This window comes from Oncorhynchus mykiss, chromosome 17 (genome assembly GCF_057628025.1).
Source record: "Oncorhynchus mykiss isolate SJ-2025 chromosome 17, ASM5762802v1, whole genome shotgun sequence".
NCBI classification, from domain to species: domain Eukaryota; kingdom Metazoa; phylum Chordata; class Actinopteri; order Salmoniformes; family Salmonidae; genus Oncorhynchus; species Oncorhynchus mykiss.
In genome coordinates this window covers 28611164-28627621 of record NC_143038.1, presented here as the reverse complement: position 1 = coordinate 28627621, position 16458 = coordinate 28611164, and the positions used below count along the sequence as shown (strand labels likewise).

At 41.6% G+C, this 16458-nt stretch overlaps 1 protein-coding gene across 1 annotated transcript in view; it reads right to left on the bottom strand.

Annotated features, from left to right (window-relative positions):
• Window positions 1–1990: 1990 nt before the first annotated feature.
• The window catches only part of LOC110493946 (integrin alpha-5), a 60889-nt gene continuing 46421 nt past the window's right edge, over window positions 1991–16458 (bottom strand). Inside the window, exons 19-30 of the mRNA XM_021568566.3 lie at window positions 15344–15411; window positions 11428–11578; window positions 11055–11147; window positions 10696–10775; window positions 10435–10515; window positions 10058–10163; window positions 9730–9888; window positions 9284–9394; window positions 7496–7609; window positions 5099–5200; window positions 4802–4924; window positions 1991–4149 (exon numbers count right to left, since the gene is read on the bottom strand). Coding sequence (XP_021424241.3) covers window positions 4066–4149; window positions 4802–4924; window positions 5099–5200; window positions 7496–7609; window positions 9284–9394; window positions 9730–9888; window positions 10058–10163; window positions 10435–10515; window positions 10696–10775; window positions 11055–11147; window positions 11428–11578; window positions 15344–15411 — 1272 coding nt within the window. The 3' untranslated portion in view covers window positions 1991–4065. The remainder of the gene's footprint in view (window positions 4150–4801; window positions 4925–5098; window positions 5201–7495; window positions 7610–9283; window positions 9395–9729; window positions 9889–10057; window positions 10164–10434; window positions 10516–10695; window positions 10776–11054; window positions 11148–11427; window positions 11579–15343; window positions 15412–16458) is intronic.

The window sequence follows — 16458 nt, the reverse complement described above, 5'->3', positions numbered from 1 at the left end:
CACAAAAAAAAGTATGATTCTTAATGACTGTACAACTGGAAATGATCACCAATATTTTCAGAAAACCAGACATGACATGGTATTTTGATTCAATTGAATCAAATTTATAAAGCCCTTTTTACATCAGCAGTTGTCACAAAGTGCTTATACGGAAACCGGGCCTAAATCCCCAGAGAGCAAGCAACGCAGGTGTAGAAGAACGGTGGCTAGGAACAACTCCCTAGAAAGGCAGGAACCTAGGAAGAAACCTAGAAAGGAAGGGGTGGCCAGTCTTCTGGCGGTGCCAGTGGAGATTATAGTACATGGTCATGAAGGCCAGATCGTTCAAGATGTTCAAACGTTCATAGACCAGCAGGGTCAAATAATAATCACAGTGGTTATAGAGGGTGCAACAGCACCTCAGGATTAAATACATTTACCAACAAAGGTAGTTTGTACAGAAATATGTCATTTATGTGAGTGTTCACACCTCTGAGTCAATACTTTGTATAAGCACCTTTAGCGGCGATTACAGCTTTGAGTCATCTTTGGTATGTGTATCAGTTTTGCACATGTGGATTCGGGGATTTTCTACCTTGCAGACCTTCCCACGCTCTGTTAAGTTAGATGGGGAACGGTGGTGAACAATAATCTTTCCACAGATTTTCAATGGGATTCAAAGCTACTCAAGGACTTTCACATTCTTGTTCTGAAGCGATTCCAGTGTTGCTTTGGCTGTATGCTTGTGGTAATTGTCCTGCTGGAATGTAAATCTTCGCCCCAGTCTGATGCAGGATCTCATCAAGGATTTGCTTGTATTTGGTTCCATTCATTGTTCCCTCTATCCTTACCAGTCTCACAGTTCCTGCCTCTGAAAACATCCCCATAGCATAATGCTGCCTCCACCATGCTTCACGGTAGGGATGGTGTTAGACGGGTGATGACATGTGCCTTTAGTCTATCAAGTGCCTTTTTCTAGTATTGACCTCCGTCTGGCCACTCCCATAAAGCCCAGATTGATGAAGTGCTATAGAGACTGTTGTCCTTCTGGCAGGTTCTCCCATCTCATTGTAGGAACTCTGGTCACCTCCCTGACCAAGGTCCTTCTTGCCCTGTTGCTCAGTTTGGTCAGACGACCAGCTGTAGGCAGAGTCAAGGTACTTCCATATTCCATATCTTCCATATCTTGGAGATCTACGGACAGTTCCTTGGACTTCATGGTATAGTTTCTACTCTGACATGCACTGTCAACTGGGACCTTAAATAGACCAGTGTGTTTCTTTCTAAATCATGTCCAAACTATTGAATTAGCCTCAGGTGGACTCCAATCAACTTGTAGCGACGTCTCAAGGACGATCAAAGGAAATTGGATGCACCTGAGCTCAATTTGGAGCGTTATAGCAAAGGGGTGTGAATACGTATGTAAATGACATATTTCTGTATTTAATTTAATACATTTTACTTTGTCATTATGGGGTATAGTGTGTAGATGGGTGAGAAAAAAAATCGATTGAATGCATTTTGAATTCAGGCTGTAACACAACAAAATGTGAAATAAGTCTGAATACTTTCAGAAGGCACTGTACTTTTACTGTGGTTAATTGTTATCCTCTCTTGTTCCCTCTGATCGTGAGAGCTGAAGCAAGGTGCCACACCATATATTCTGAGTTAAGTTTTTTTTCTCTCACTATAGCTAGTTGTAGTGCTATAGCTAACTTGCGTCCCTATTTAAAAAAGCCTTGGATTGTTGTAAGCATTGGCTGGAGGGAGTTTCCAACATTGTTAAATCCTTGACGGGGAGAACGGTAGAGAATCGGAACACAGATACCATAGAAACACAGGTACCACCCTTCACCCAAAGTATGCACTTCTTGCCTCCCCCTCAATGCAATTAAAGGCACACTAATTATGGTGAATAACACATGCCTCCCCCCCAATAACACCAGTGTTCTTGCTTTCAGAAGGAAGCACATTAAATATTAGCATTAATCTTCTCAAAAGTACTTGGATAAGGTTATATGAAATGGTACATTTATTTTGAGTCAACTTATGAAAAATATATGACAACTCCCAATATGGGAGAGAATAGTTTTACAAAAAAACATATTTCCACTGCATTTTACATAGTCTTCATAAAATTATAAGTGTACAACTTTGAAACTTACACCCCCCCCCACCCAAAAAACCTAACAAAACATTTCCTTAAGTATGACCAAGTTCCTTTTGTTGAATGCACAAAAAAATGGGTTATAAATAGTGGTTAGTGGATGTGAGGTTATATCTATCATTCAACTGTAATAAGTATCTAAAAACGCTCTAGCAGTGTATTTACAAATGTGGTCAAGTTGCACAGTAACATAATGCATCAGGAAGTGCATGACAAATGTAATATATATATATATCAGCAACAAGGCCATTTTCATTTTCTCAACAACATCAAAAAGTCTCCAGCTAACAAGCTTTTATTGGACAACTGGTGGCTATGAGACAGCACACCACTGTCGGCAAGCTGATATTGCACCCGTGTTGACAGATATGGTGGTATATCGCCAGCAGCCCAGCAACGCAATGACCAACTGACGGTCAACATGAAACTGTTAGCATTGTCAGCTACCGCCGACTTTGTTGATGGTGGGCCACCATAAGCTTGCCATCAGGGTCAGGCATGGCCTGTTTGAGCCAAAGTAAGGCAACTCGGAGTAGCAAACTCTCCTTCAATGTGTGGTCCATCCATACGTCGGGAGGATAGAGGGAGTTTTGTGACATTAGGAAACCATTTACATTGACTGATACCCTTCCATGTGTTCTTTTCTGCTCTTAGCATTCGGAGGTCTTTGGCCGTTACCATTGTGCTGCACACTGATTCCCTTCAATAACACACTTTCTTCAACATTCTCTCCTCATTTACCGGTAGGTAGGTAAAATGTCTACCGCTGTACATATAATTCTTAAGCAGTTGTGTAAAGTACTTAAGTAAAAAATACTTTAAATGATTGCTTAAGTCGTTTTTTGGGGTATCTGTACTTTACTTTACTATTTACATTTTTGACAACTTTTACCTTTACTCCACTACATTCCGAAAGAAAATAATGTATTTTTAGGCCATACATTTTTCCTGACACCCAATAGTACTTGTTACATTTCAAATGCTTAGCAGGACAGGAAAATGGTCCAATTCACACACTTATCAAGAGAAAATCCCTGGTCATCCATACTGCCTCTGATCTGGCCGACTCACAACAAAAAAAATGCTTTGTTTGTAAATTATTGTCTAAGTGTTGGAGTGTGCCCCTGCCTATCCTTAAATAAAATAAACTAGAAAATCGTGGCGTCTGGTTTGCTTAGGAGTGTGAAACCAAATATTTTAGACGTTTACTCAAATAGTGTTTAATTGGGTGACTTTCACTTTTACTAGAGTCATTTTCTGTTTTGGTACAGTACCTTTACTCAAGTATGACAATTGTGTTATTTTTCCTCCATTGTTCTTAAGTATATATTTGTGTGTATACGCATAGATTCCATTTGGATTACTGATCCATAGTGTTATTTGGATTATCAACTGGATTCATTCTGCCATTTGTGATTTCATGTTTCAAGTTAATAAAAGAAAACTAATTGTACTTGTTTGAAATTTTTGCTGCACTGTTAGGAGCTAGTCACACAAGCATTTCGCTGCACCCACTATAACATCTGCCAAACTGTGTACATGACCAATAAACTTTGATTTGATTTAGGTAAAGATGTATTTGGTAAATAAAACAATTGAATGAATGCTCCATTGCCCCATCCAGTGTTGTTACTTTGTTGTGAGATTTTCCCAAAGCAAAAAGCAGGATTTTAAAGACATTATTGTCCATTCAACCATGCCAGGATAGCTCTGTTGTAGTTTGAGCCAGACATCTCATGTGTTTGCCTGCTTGAGCATTTCAGTGTGTAGTACCAGGCTGAATACCAGTGAGGTCCAAGTAGTACTCATCCTACTGATATTAGTTGAAGACTGCCCTTCATGCATGAGTATTCTGTAGTTCATTTGGAGATACAAGTTCCAGTTTTCGAACCGACGTCTGGGATGGGATGGTCCACCATTTAGGCCTCAGAAGAAGCCTGGGGTTTGAGTTGAGCTTTCTCCATGGCTGTACCATAGGGATTGGATCTTTTGAAGAAGCCCATCTGGAAGGATGGAAAGAGAAAGGAGACTAATTACAATTTCAAAGGCACTAATTACATGAATAGCCCTCATAGATGTCACAGTACCAGTTCAGTTAGTTTGCATCTCATCGTTATGTGCTAACAGCATAGGCTTTCAAGACTGTACATTTTGAACACTTCTAATCTTGATCTTATTTGATAGTTTTGAGATATTTTTTAAGAATGATATGCTTCTCCCTAGCTGGCAAAACCGGTTGCAATGATATCATGATGACCTCTTATGGGACTTCATGGTCAGGTTGTATACTGGTGCAAAAGGATTTTCTATATGTATTTTTAGCAACCAGAAACAGATTGAAATAGTATGACATCTATCCTATGACAACATCTTTATCTGGTTATATAATGTATTCCCAACCATAAAAACAGAACATTACACCTTAATTTAACTAGGCAAGTCAGTTAAGAACAAATTCTTATTTTCAATGACGGCCTAGGAACAGTGGGTTAACTGCCTGTTCAGGGGCAGAATGACAGATTTGTACCTTGTCAGTTTGAACTTGCAACCTTCCAGTTACTAGTCCAACGCTCTAACCACTAGGCTACCCTGCCAACCCTATGATGTAACATGCATGTGATTTTGCCCGTTGGGTTTCCTTTACGCTACACTTACCTTGTATAGTACATATATGAGCAGGGCGAGCAGCAGCAGTCCAGCCAGTATGGCCAGAATGATAATCCACAAGGGTACAATGTACTGGCTCTCCGGCTTGTTCCACATCACTGGAGTCAGGACCTGCAACGCAATGATATGTTGTTACCGTGGTGGAGTCAGAGGTCACTTGGAACGTTTAAAAAAAAAATGTTTTGTGTGCACTTCTTCAAACGATATCCCAAATCATACAGACAGGACTGACCTAAACCATCAAAAACCTAAAAATGAACAGTTTAATAAATAAATTGCACTTGCCTTTGTGGATCCACTGGGTTTGAGTTTGGGAGCGATGGCATAGGGCATGTTCTTGACTCTGTACTGGGCAGAACACTCCAGCACATACTGCTTGTATGCCCTCTGTAGCATTTGTTCAAAGAAAATAAATCATGAGACAATAGATCATCTGAACTACTTAGCCAAATATTGCCAAAGTGTGTACAAAAAAAACCAACACCTTTCACTGTAAAAACGGACACTCTAAAAAAATGTTATATGCTTTACAAATGTACTACAAGGAGAGGGCAACATTGTACCACCGACTAGCAGAACCTACAGTGCCTTGCCTTCACTTATGTAAATGAAATAGTTCTGTATTTAATTTTGAATAGATTTTTAACAACCAAAAAATCATTATGGGGTACTGCGTGTAGATGGGTGAGATAAAAAAACATGTTTTAAACGATTTAATCCATTTTGAATTCAGGCTGTTAACACAAGAAAAATTTGGAATAAGTCAAGGAGTATTTTTTTCCATTTAACTAGGCAAGTCAGTTAAGAACAAATTCTTATTTTCAATGACAGCCTAGGAACAGTGGGTTAACTGCCTGTTCAGGGGCAGAATGACAGATTTGTACCTTGTCAGCTCGGGGATTTGAACTTGCAACCTTTACAGTTACTAGTCCAATGCTCTAACCACTAGCCTACCCTGCTGCCCAGAAAGTATGAATACTTTCTGAAGAAGTTTCATTCTTCATTTGAACTACCAATAATAGCAGTAGTATTATAGTACTAATACTACATTAGGATTGTTTGTACCAAGTTAAATTACATTTGATCTACAGTCGTGGCCAAAAGTTTTGAGAATGACACAAATATAAATTTTTCTGCTGCCTCAGTTTGTATGATGGCAATTTGCATACACTCCAGAATGTTATGAAGAGTGATCAGATGAATTGCAATGTCCCTCTTTGCCATGCAAATGAACTGAATCCCCCAAAAACATTTCCACTGCATTTCAGCCCTGCCACAAAAGGACCAGCTGACATCATGTCAGTGATTCTCTCGTTAACACAGGTGTGAGTGTTGACGAAGACAAGGCTGAAGATCACTCTGTCATGCTGACTGAGTTCAAATAACAGACTGGAAGCTTCAAAAGGAGGGTGGTGATTAGAATTATTGTTCTTCCTCTGTCAGCCATGGTTACCTGCAAGGAAACACGTGCCGTCATCATTGCTATGCACAAAAAGGGCTTCACAGGCAAGGGTATTGCTGCCAGTAAGATTGCACCTAAATCAACCATTTATCGGATCATCAAGAACTTCAAGGAGAGCGGTTCAATTGTTGTGAAGAAGGCTTCAGGGTGCCCAAGAAAGTCCAGCAAGTGCCAGGACCATCTCCTAAAGTTGATTCAGCTGCGGGATCGGGGCACCACCAGTACAGAGCTTGGTCAGGAATGGCAGCAGGCAAGTGTGAGTGCATCTGCACGCACAGTGAGGCGAAGACTTTTGGAAGATGGCCTGGTGTCAAGAAGGGCAGCAAAGAAGCCACTTCTCTCCAGGAAAAACATTAGGGACAGACTGATATTCTGCAAAAGGTACAGGGATTGGACTGCTGAGGACTGGGGTAAAGTCATTTTCTCTGATGAATCCTATTTCCGATTGTTTGGGGCATCTGGAAAAAAGCTTGTCCAGAGAAGACAAGGTGAGCACTACCATCAGTCCTGTGTCATGCCGACAGTAAAGCATCCTGAGACCATTCATGTGTGGGGTTGCTTCTCAGTCAAGGGAGTGGGCTCACTCACAATGAATTAGGAATGGTACCAACACATCCTCCGAGAGCAACTTCTCCCAACCATCCAGGAGCAGTTTGGTGAAGAACAATGCCTTTTCCAGCATGATGTAGCACCTTGCCATAAGGCAAAAGTGATAAGTGGCTCGGGGAACAAAACATATATTTTGAGTCCATGGCCAGGAACCTCCCCAGGCCTTAATCCCATTGAGAATTTGTGGTCAATCCTCAAATTCTGACAAACTCCATGCATTGATTATGCAAGAATGGGCTGTCATCAGTCAGGATGTGGCCAAGAAGTTAATTGACAGCATGCCAGGGCGGATTGCAGATGTCTTCAAAAAGAAGGGTCAACACTGCAAATATTGACCCTTTGCATCAACTTCATGTAATTGTCAATAAAAGCCTTTGACACTTATGAAATCCTTGTAATTATACTTCAGTATTCCATAGTAACATCTGACAAAAATATCTAAAGACACTAAAGCAGCAAACATTGTGGAAATTAATATTTGTGTAATTCTCAAAACTTTTGGCCACGACTGTACATAACACAATATACATGTGCTATCCAAATGATTATTTCATATAAACAGTACTGCATGGTATATGACAGTAGTACAAACTACAGTCACGCTCTCTCACCTCGATGAAGGTCTCAGCCCAGATTCGTGAGCGGACGGTCAGAATGACACTGTTTCCTCTCTCCAGTAACCCCACATGGCAGTGCAGCCTCCAGCACTCCACCGTAGAGCATGACTATGGAGGAAGGAAAACAGTCATCAACACAGACCACCAATGCATGACATTCCAATCAGTCTCACACACAGTTATAGCTAACAATCTGTGACTATGAGCAGTAAGAGGCTATTGTGAACTTTTGCCTTTGGGGCATCATTCAAGCCAACATTTTATGTAAACAATGAGCAACTACACTTAGCGTATCTTCAAGTTCTCCATAAAGAGCTAATCCCTTTGCTTTTAATGAAAGGGAATGATACTAGGTTGTAGTTTTGTGCCCTTTGTGAAAAGTGGGGAGCCATGTTAATTTTGCTGTAAAACATTTTGTGGTCATTCATTTTTTTTGAGGTGAAAGAATACTGAATGACAGGGAGAGAGGGAATGAATAATGTTTGCATAACTGAATAATAATTGGGTCTTAGAGCATAAAGGGAAAAAAACAAAAGAGAGCCGTTTTGATTTGACAGCTGTTTTGAGAGGTTTTGTTTTGAGAAGTTTATTTCACATACAACGACGCTATATAACTCATAATTACGAGCAGATCTTATTATGATAGATATCCTCATATCCCTTTTAAGAGAGAATACATTTCTTTCAGTTTGTCTTTTGTGGTATTAGCGAAGCCACTGATGGTTCTTAGTGCTTTGTCTGTGGTAATTCAGCTCATAAGGCTATCGTTAGGACATGAAACGAAAGCCTAGACTCAAAAAGAGACTCAATTACAATGAAAAACAACAAACAAAGTAAAAAGAACAGACAATGACTTCAAGAGAGAAGAGGTTCGGCAGGCCAATACACATGACTGCTGTACCAGCAGCGTTCGAGGCCAGTCTATTTAACAAGCTAGTGAACTACAGGCCTCACATAAGATACTCATTATTACCCCTTAACTCTCTAATCTCTGTGCTCCCGGACTATGTGCCAAGTGACTTCATTTAACAGCCGGTATCTGCTGTTTTACTGTTTTTAGAGTCAACAGACCTCAGCGGCCGTGTGTCACTGTTGACTCCACATGGGGTTAAGCATGTCGAGTCCCTAAACAAGATGAGTGAGGGGATGGGGAGAGAAGAAAAGGGAGAGAAAATAAGGACATATGATAGTTAAATAAATAATGAAGAAATGAGAGAAAAGAAAAGGTAAAAAGAGAGAAGATTGGGGCTGTTGAAGGAGAGAAAACATCTCCAGGAATCTTCATATGGGGATCAGATGAACAGCTCTCGAGAGGCACTACTGGCTGGAGTTTTTAAAATGCTGTAGGGACTGAGAGTGTGGTCAGTACTGTCAGTGGATGACTGTGTGAGTGCGTGCATGGTCATGTTTCCATTTGAAGAATTTGTAGCTACAATGAGTTTGGTAATTTATGGGTTTGGGCTGGTGGTTTCCTTTCAGCCATACATGTATTCACTCTCACAGTACAAGCCAACAACATCCCACTAACTCCACTTAGCCTCCCTTCCCCCTCTAAAAGCTACTCCAAACATGAGGTGAAGCTTCTCCCTCTAAAAGCTACTCCAAACATGAGAGGTGACTGTAGAAACCAAGTTGACCTGCGAACCCTTTTTACCTATTAAAAGTACCACTAACGGGTCACGACACACACACACACACACACACAACACACACAAACAAACACACACACACACACACACACACACACACACACACACACACACACACACACGGCTGTCTCACCAAGTTGCTTTGTTTGGCCAGAGGATCCCTGTAGACCTCTCTCCTCTGGATGTGGTGTTCAGGGCTGACCGTCTGTGAGGAGGGAGGCTGTTCTGTTGAAGGAGGCTGGAGCTGGCAACACACACAGAATACTACACATGTACCGTTCCACTCATAGACACATAACACAAAACTCTCATATGGTCATTGTGACTCATACACTTGGGTAATATTGGACTATTGCATATCCTTGGTGTAAATACTGCAAATCGTTATGTGACGCCACACAAAATAAATGACAATGTATTCGGGTTGGGTGTGAATGTATACAGTATCTGGGATGAGTGTCTGTGGATGTATATTATGAGCAAGCGTGTGCATCCATTATGAGCAAGTGTGTGCGTGTGTGTGCCTGCCTGCATGCATCTATGCATGTGTACATGTGTGCGTGCAAGTTTGTTCCTCACCTTGAGTTTCAGTGCATTGAGGGTGTGGTTGGAGCTGCAGTTGAGTGGTCCCTGAGTGATGATCTCCACAGGGTACAGAAGTTCGTGACCTTGAGCTCTCAGAGGGCATCGCAGCTCCAGCACCGACTGACTGATCATACTGGGCCCGTTGTTCACCAACTAACAGAGAGAGAGCGCGAGAGAGAGAGAGAAAGAGAGAGAACCCATGTCAGCATACTGTACCAGGAAGCTGAGATAAGCATTTGTTCAACCACCTAACCCTACAACTCCACTTGACCCCACTTAACAAAATAAAACAAAATGGACTCTAGCGGCACACGTTGAGTACCTCGTAGACATGCTGGATCTCAGACCCAATGTCCTGCCCCTCTTGGAGGCTGTGGCTCATCCTCCAGTTTGGGGGAGGGAAGAGGAGCTTGTCCGGACGAGAAACGCTTCAATCGAGAAAAGGAGAGAGAGAGAGTAACATCGTAGGACAAAGGACAAAATAGTAGAAAGATGCAGTAGACATACCCAACAGAACATGGTAATGAAACATTATTTCCAATGGAATTGGGGCTGTTGACGTCCAATATATTGGTACCCAGTCACTTTGAGTGTAGCTAAACAGGGAATGTGTTATTAGTATAGTGATGGAGACCACTAATTCATTTGTTTGTTCGTCCATCCATCCATCCGTCCATCCATCCATCCATGCTGACTCACCCCTGTAGGACAACATCAGCTACCACAGCCACCTCAAGATTATAGAGCTCAACATCGCTCTGGGAGCTATTCTCATTTTTACTGAGTGGAGAGAGAACAGAGAATTCATTTAGATTGTGCCAAAAAGATTGTTCATTGGACATTCACTTAACTGTCGACAACATTTGAACTAACTATGCACTAACCCTAAGCTTAGCTCAAGTCAGGACACGGGAGTAAGTGTGGAAGTATTTCTGTGCTGAAGGTACAAATGTGACTTACCTGCGTATCTGGAGCTCAAACTGCACCGTATTATAAGTGTCCTTCAGTCGGGGCACAGTGAAGCGGAGGCCTGCCCACAACTGTGAAGATCCACACAAAAGACACACAATCAACCACAAAGACACTAGAGATACACTGACCTCAGATCTGTCAGAAAGACAGTCCGTCATAAACACACACACACTGGGTCACACAACATAATTCGGAAAGACAGATAATTGTACAGACATACAGAAACCCACAATCAGAAGGACAGAAGTACCATATTGCTTCAGCAACATTGGAAGTTCCCTTCAAAACAATAAAGCTCCATTTGACTTTGAATTTAAGAAAAAGTTAGTTCATGATTGTCCACTTACACTTGTGCCAGACTTCATAGGGTTGCCCAGGTCACAGACCAGAGAGCGGGTCTGATTCTCTGCCTCGTAGCTACAGGTTAGCTGAGTCAGACTCTGCTTATGACATCCAAGCACAAACATGGAGAGAGAGACATAGACTTGACTTCACAGTATTTGCAAATTCTTTCTAACCATTTAAGTCATTTCCATCGTTTTAGTCATCAGGCCATCGTTAGAATCAACATTACTGCATTGATATTACTTGAATTATGGTCATTGTCATGTGGACATTTATTATCTTAGCATTGTCATTTTTATTAGAAATATTAGCCGTAGCATCGTTTTGAGTTAGCATTTCCCCTAAGAGGGACAAGACAGATGGTTGCTCCCTCACCGCATTGTTGCGGGCTATACCACTGTAGTCAGCGTCAGGGGGAAGCACCATGTAAAGCTCTGCCTCGTAGGCCCCGCCCTCTCCCTCGTTCCTGGCATTGAAAGTCAGGGTCAGGGAGTTATCGTCACCAAGATACACCTCCGTCCTATCGCTAAGGAAATCAAAAGAAAATACAACAACGTAAAACAAAGCCACAATAAACATGTCATCCCCCACGAATGATGCAGTGCCGCCCTTGGGCCAATCAGTGTAATTCATGTAAATGACAAATCTTTATGACAAGACGCATCATTCACCGAAGTTTCGTCAAAATTGGGCCAGTGGTGTCTGTGATATTGCATGTGACAAATGAGTACTATAGCGCCCCCCTTAGGTCAATCCGTGTCATTTTTTAAATGCCAGATATTTATAGAAATACGTATCATTCGCCTAAGTTTCACTAAAATGTGGTGTCTGAGTGGTGTCTGAGATATCGTGTGGGTTAGCTAGACTCATATCCCTGAGCGTGTGTGCCAAATTTCATCACTCTAAGCCAAACAAATCAATAGATAAAAACACATGCCAGTTATAGCACTACCGTAAGGTCGATATGAATGTTCTTGCACTGTTTTTCATAAAATTCTAATTGGCGGAAAATCCATAATGGCAGACCTTATGGGGTCCCTGAGGCAAATTTGTTCCTTGTGAGGACAGGGATCTATGTAAAAAAAAAGTTGAACGAAAAGCAGAGGAGGTGATAACATCGCTACTCTATCACTGCAGACTATGAGAGAGGAGGAAAGGTTTAAGGTGGTGGGGGGAGAGGGAGTTGTACTGTAAGACAAATTGTATTTGATTCAAAGCTTTTAAGATATCTTCAGAGACAGACAAACATTTACATGAAATATAATCAATTTATAATTGTTTTTTATACGAGCAAATAATATACGAGCAAAAAGTATTCAATTTCATTTGGAATGGCAAGCCAGACAAAATTAAACAGGCCTATTTATATAATGAATATGAATTCGGAGGGCAGAAATTATGAACTATTAAAGCCTCCCTAAAGGCTTCAGCCTTACAAAAGTCAAACTTAAATCCGAACTGGTTCTCAAGCAGATTAGTAAGAATGTCTCACCCCATGTTCAAGAATGGCCTTTCCCCTTTATTCAGATTACAACCTCTCACTTTTGGTTATTTGAAAATGAAATTATCTCCAAAATATTGCTATTTTTAAAACCATAGAAAGTTGGTTGCAATTTCAGTTTAATCCACTAGATAAGACAGAACAAATATTACAACAAATATTATGGTTAAACTCAAAAATACAAATATAATTGATAAAAAATACTTCCTAGAACACGATGGTCACTCTGACAGAGCTCCAGAGTTCATCTGTGGAGATGGAAGAACCTTCCATAAGGACAACGATCTCTGCAGCACTCCACCAATCAGGCATTTACGGTAGAGTGGCCAGACGGAAGCCATTCCTCAGTGAAAGGCACTTGACAGCCAGCTTGGAGTGTGCCTGAAGGCACCTAAAGGACTCTCAGATCATGATAAAAAATATTCTCTGGTCTGATGAAACTAAGATTGAACTAGATTTGGCCTGAATGCTAAGCGTGATGTCTGGGAGAAACCTGGCACCATCCCTACGGTGAATCATGGTGGTGGCAGCATCCTGATGTGGGGATGTTTTTCAGCGGCAGGGACTGGGAGACTAGTCAGGATCGAGGGAAAGATGAATGGAGCAATGACAAGAAAGATCCTTGATGAAAACCTGCTCCGGAGCGGGGTGAAGGTTCAACTTCCAACAGGACAACAACCCTGAGCACACAGCCAAGACAACACAGGAGTGGCTTCAGGACAAGTCTCTGAATGTCTTGAGTGGCTCAGCCAGAGCCCGGACTTGAACATCTCTGGAGAGACCTGAAAATAGCTGTCCCTATCCAAACTAACAGAGCTTGAGTAGATCTGCAGAAAAGAAAGGGAGAAACTCTCCAAATACAGGTGTGCCAAGCTTGTAGCGTCATACCCAAGAAGACTCAAGGCTGTAATCGCTGTCAAAGGTGCTTCAACAAAGTACTGAGTAAAGGGTCTGAATACTTATGTAAATGTGATATTTCAGTTTTGTTATATTTTATACATTTGCAAAAAAACAAAAACTGTTTTTGCTTTGTCATTATGGGGTATTGTGTGTAGATTGGTCAGGGGGGAAAACAATTTCATGAATTTTAGAATAAGGCTGTAACGTAACACAATTTGGAAAAAGTCAAGGGGTCTGAATACTTTCCAAATCTACTGTTTAATTCAACCCAGATAATAAAGGGCATTTATCTCTAAGATAGGCCTCAAGGTTGTGAACACAAAACAACCTCACGCATGAGAATTCTCGGGAAGTCCTAAAAAACAAGCTGTGTATTACATTCCACTGGTGATAGGTCGTCGAAGCGGCATAGAGAAAGTACTGAATCATCAGCTTTTTTGACTGACTTGGTCTCGTGGAAACAGAAAACACACATTCCCCAATTTTCCATGGGAAACTCTTAACTTGATTGTACTCTGCCGCTAATAGAAATCACATGGCAAAGTCCTGCAATACACTACTCAAGACAGTGCAAGAAAAGAGCTAGAGCTACTAGTTTGTGAATGGCCCCAGTTGTTCCATTCAGCCTATAGTGCAACATACTCTGCTGTTGTCCACACTCAAACAACAATGATTAACCATTAATAACCATGAGCAAGTAAAGAGTCGTGAGGATATGAGTTACTCTCCTTGGAATAAAAGTGAATTTCTTAAATCAAGGACAAATAAACATACATGTATATCAGTGGCCACCAAAGAGTCGATCACGATCACGACTGGTCTATCTCCAAGCCATTCCTAGTCTATCACCAAACATTTCTGTAAATCCCCCAACGATAAACACTTGCATTCCTATTATTATATATATATATTTTTTTTTGCTGTTGGTGTTAGGTGCACTTGATTCAGCTACTCCAGCGCCGGGAAGGCAAAGTGTTCCCATTATGAACCATTTCATGTGTTTGAAGGTAGAACTCCGCCTACCCGGCAGTCCCAGAGAGCAAATCAAGCGCACCTACAGGCCTGTTGCTGGCCAATCAGATGGCTCAGATCACTGTCTGCTCAGATTCCTCGCACCATAGACTGTAAAAAGAAGCCTCGAATGCACAGCAAAGTTGATAATGTGAGATTTAAAAACTTTTAAAACCGTGACTAGAGAGAGACCCAACGAATCCCGCAAAGAATTGCTGTTTTTATGAGTTTGTTCATGTTTAAGTTATTCAGCACTGTCAATACTTTGTTCAACGGTTTTATAAGTCACAAAATGCATATTTTCCCTACTTCCACTCACGCTACAACCACCGCTGCAGCAGCAATGAATGAGTAAATCAAAGTGTTTCGATAAGCTATTATTTGTGGCTTTTTTAATATCGAGGAATATTTCACTTTCTCTGGTCATGGGAGAAACAACATTAATTGTTGCATGAGGCAGAAATAATGCAGGACGACGTAAGTTTCGCCATCAGCTGGAAGACTGTGTCCCCTTTTCTCAGCGGAGGGAGGGAGAGAGGAGGGACGGTGAGACATGTAAGAGGCAGCCTCAACGCTGCTCCCTCCGTCCCCTCAGACTGACCATCAGAAGGAGGCCATCACCAGTAAAAAAAATTAAAAAGCAACCTTTTAACACAAAAGCCCAACTACAGACCTCTCGACAGTCTGTATCCAATTGTTTCTTTCCTACTCTTCTTTCTTGGTTGCCACTGCTTTGAGAGGACATGACTGGTGAAAGCAATAGGCTGAAGACCTACTGAGGCCTTTCACCTATCGATAGGTCAAGAGGGAGAATACCAAGGTAGACTATTCCGGAGTAATGCCTTGGTTTAAGGTAATGGAGAGGGGACTTCAGCTCACCCATAAACAGCCAGTTTGAGGTCAGGGACACAGATGTTGTCCTCACCACAGTCCAGCTGAATCTGGGCCTGCAGAACAGAAGTGTGGAGAGAGAGAGAGATGTTAATGGGAGAGGGAAGGAGATATTTTGATTTTGAGAAAAACTTTATCGTTCCCAATTCAGTTAGCTCCTCATCTTAGAATGCAAAAAAAAAATGCACTTCTACTGAAAGCGAGAGAGATATTTAGAGAGAGCAAGAGAGTTATGTAATACCGGGAAAGACATAAATACAACTCACTAAGATTTTCAGCATATTACGTACTACCAGTATATTTTCTTAAGACTGCAAAAACAGCATGCAGTTCTATGACAATTGACATTGGTTTTGGAACAACCGCTGGTAAATGTACCACGGCAATAAAGGCTTATGAAGACTAGAGCCTTAAATGAGAGAATGGGGGGGAAAGGTCGCAGAGTGAGAAGTAAGGGAATAAGGGGAGGGCGGAAAAAGAGAAAGTAAGTAAGGGGTGAAGGAATGAACGGAAACAGTGTTTCGTTGTGGTGGAATGAGGAGAGCAATGATGTTTGAGAAAGGTAGACAGACCCCAATGTGAAGGAAGGAGGGATTGGGAGAAAAAAAAAAGTAAAACGGGCTGCTTAGTGAGGCAATTTGTCACTGAAGTGTAAAGACAAAATATAAATTTAATATGATTCGATTAGACCGCATTCCCCTTCACTCTCTTCCGCCTCTCTCCTTCTCCAACATTGCTCTTGCTCTGTGTACTGTGAACCCATTGTGACGATACTACCCCATCCCGGCAGCAGCACGTGGAAAACATTAGACCCAAAAAAGAATTCTACAAGAGTCGGCATGGCGGTCACTCACTCCGTATCCATGGCGATGGCTCATTTAAAGTCCTCCGTGTTATCGTTCACTAAAGTCCTTGTGGTAATCGGTCAGTCAGCACAAGATCACAAGACGGAGGAGTGCACGGGGACTAGTAATGTTCACACAGAAACACCAAGGGTTGCCCTTCTCTGCTTATCTTCCCCCCCCCCACTTACTCACTGTCATGTTCTTTCAGCCCTCCATCTCCGTGGGACAAAAAGGGCGGTACAAACGTTACTGTTGAGA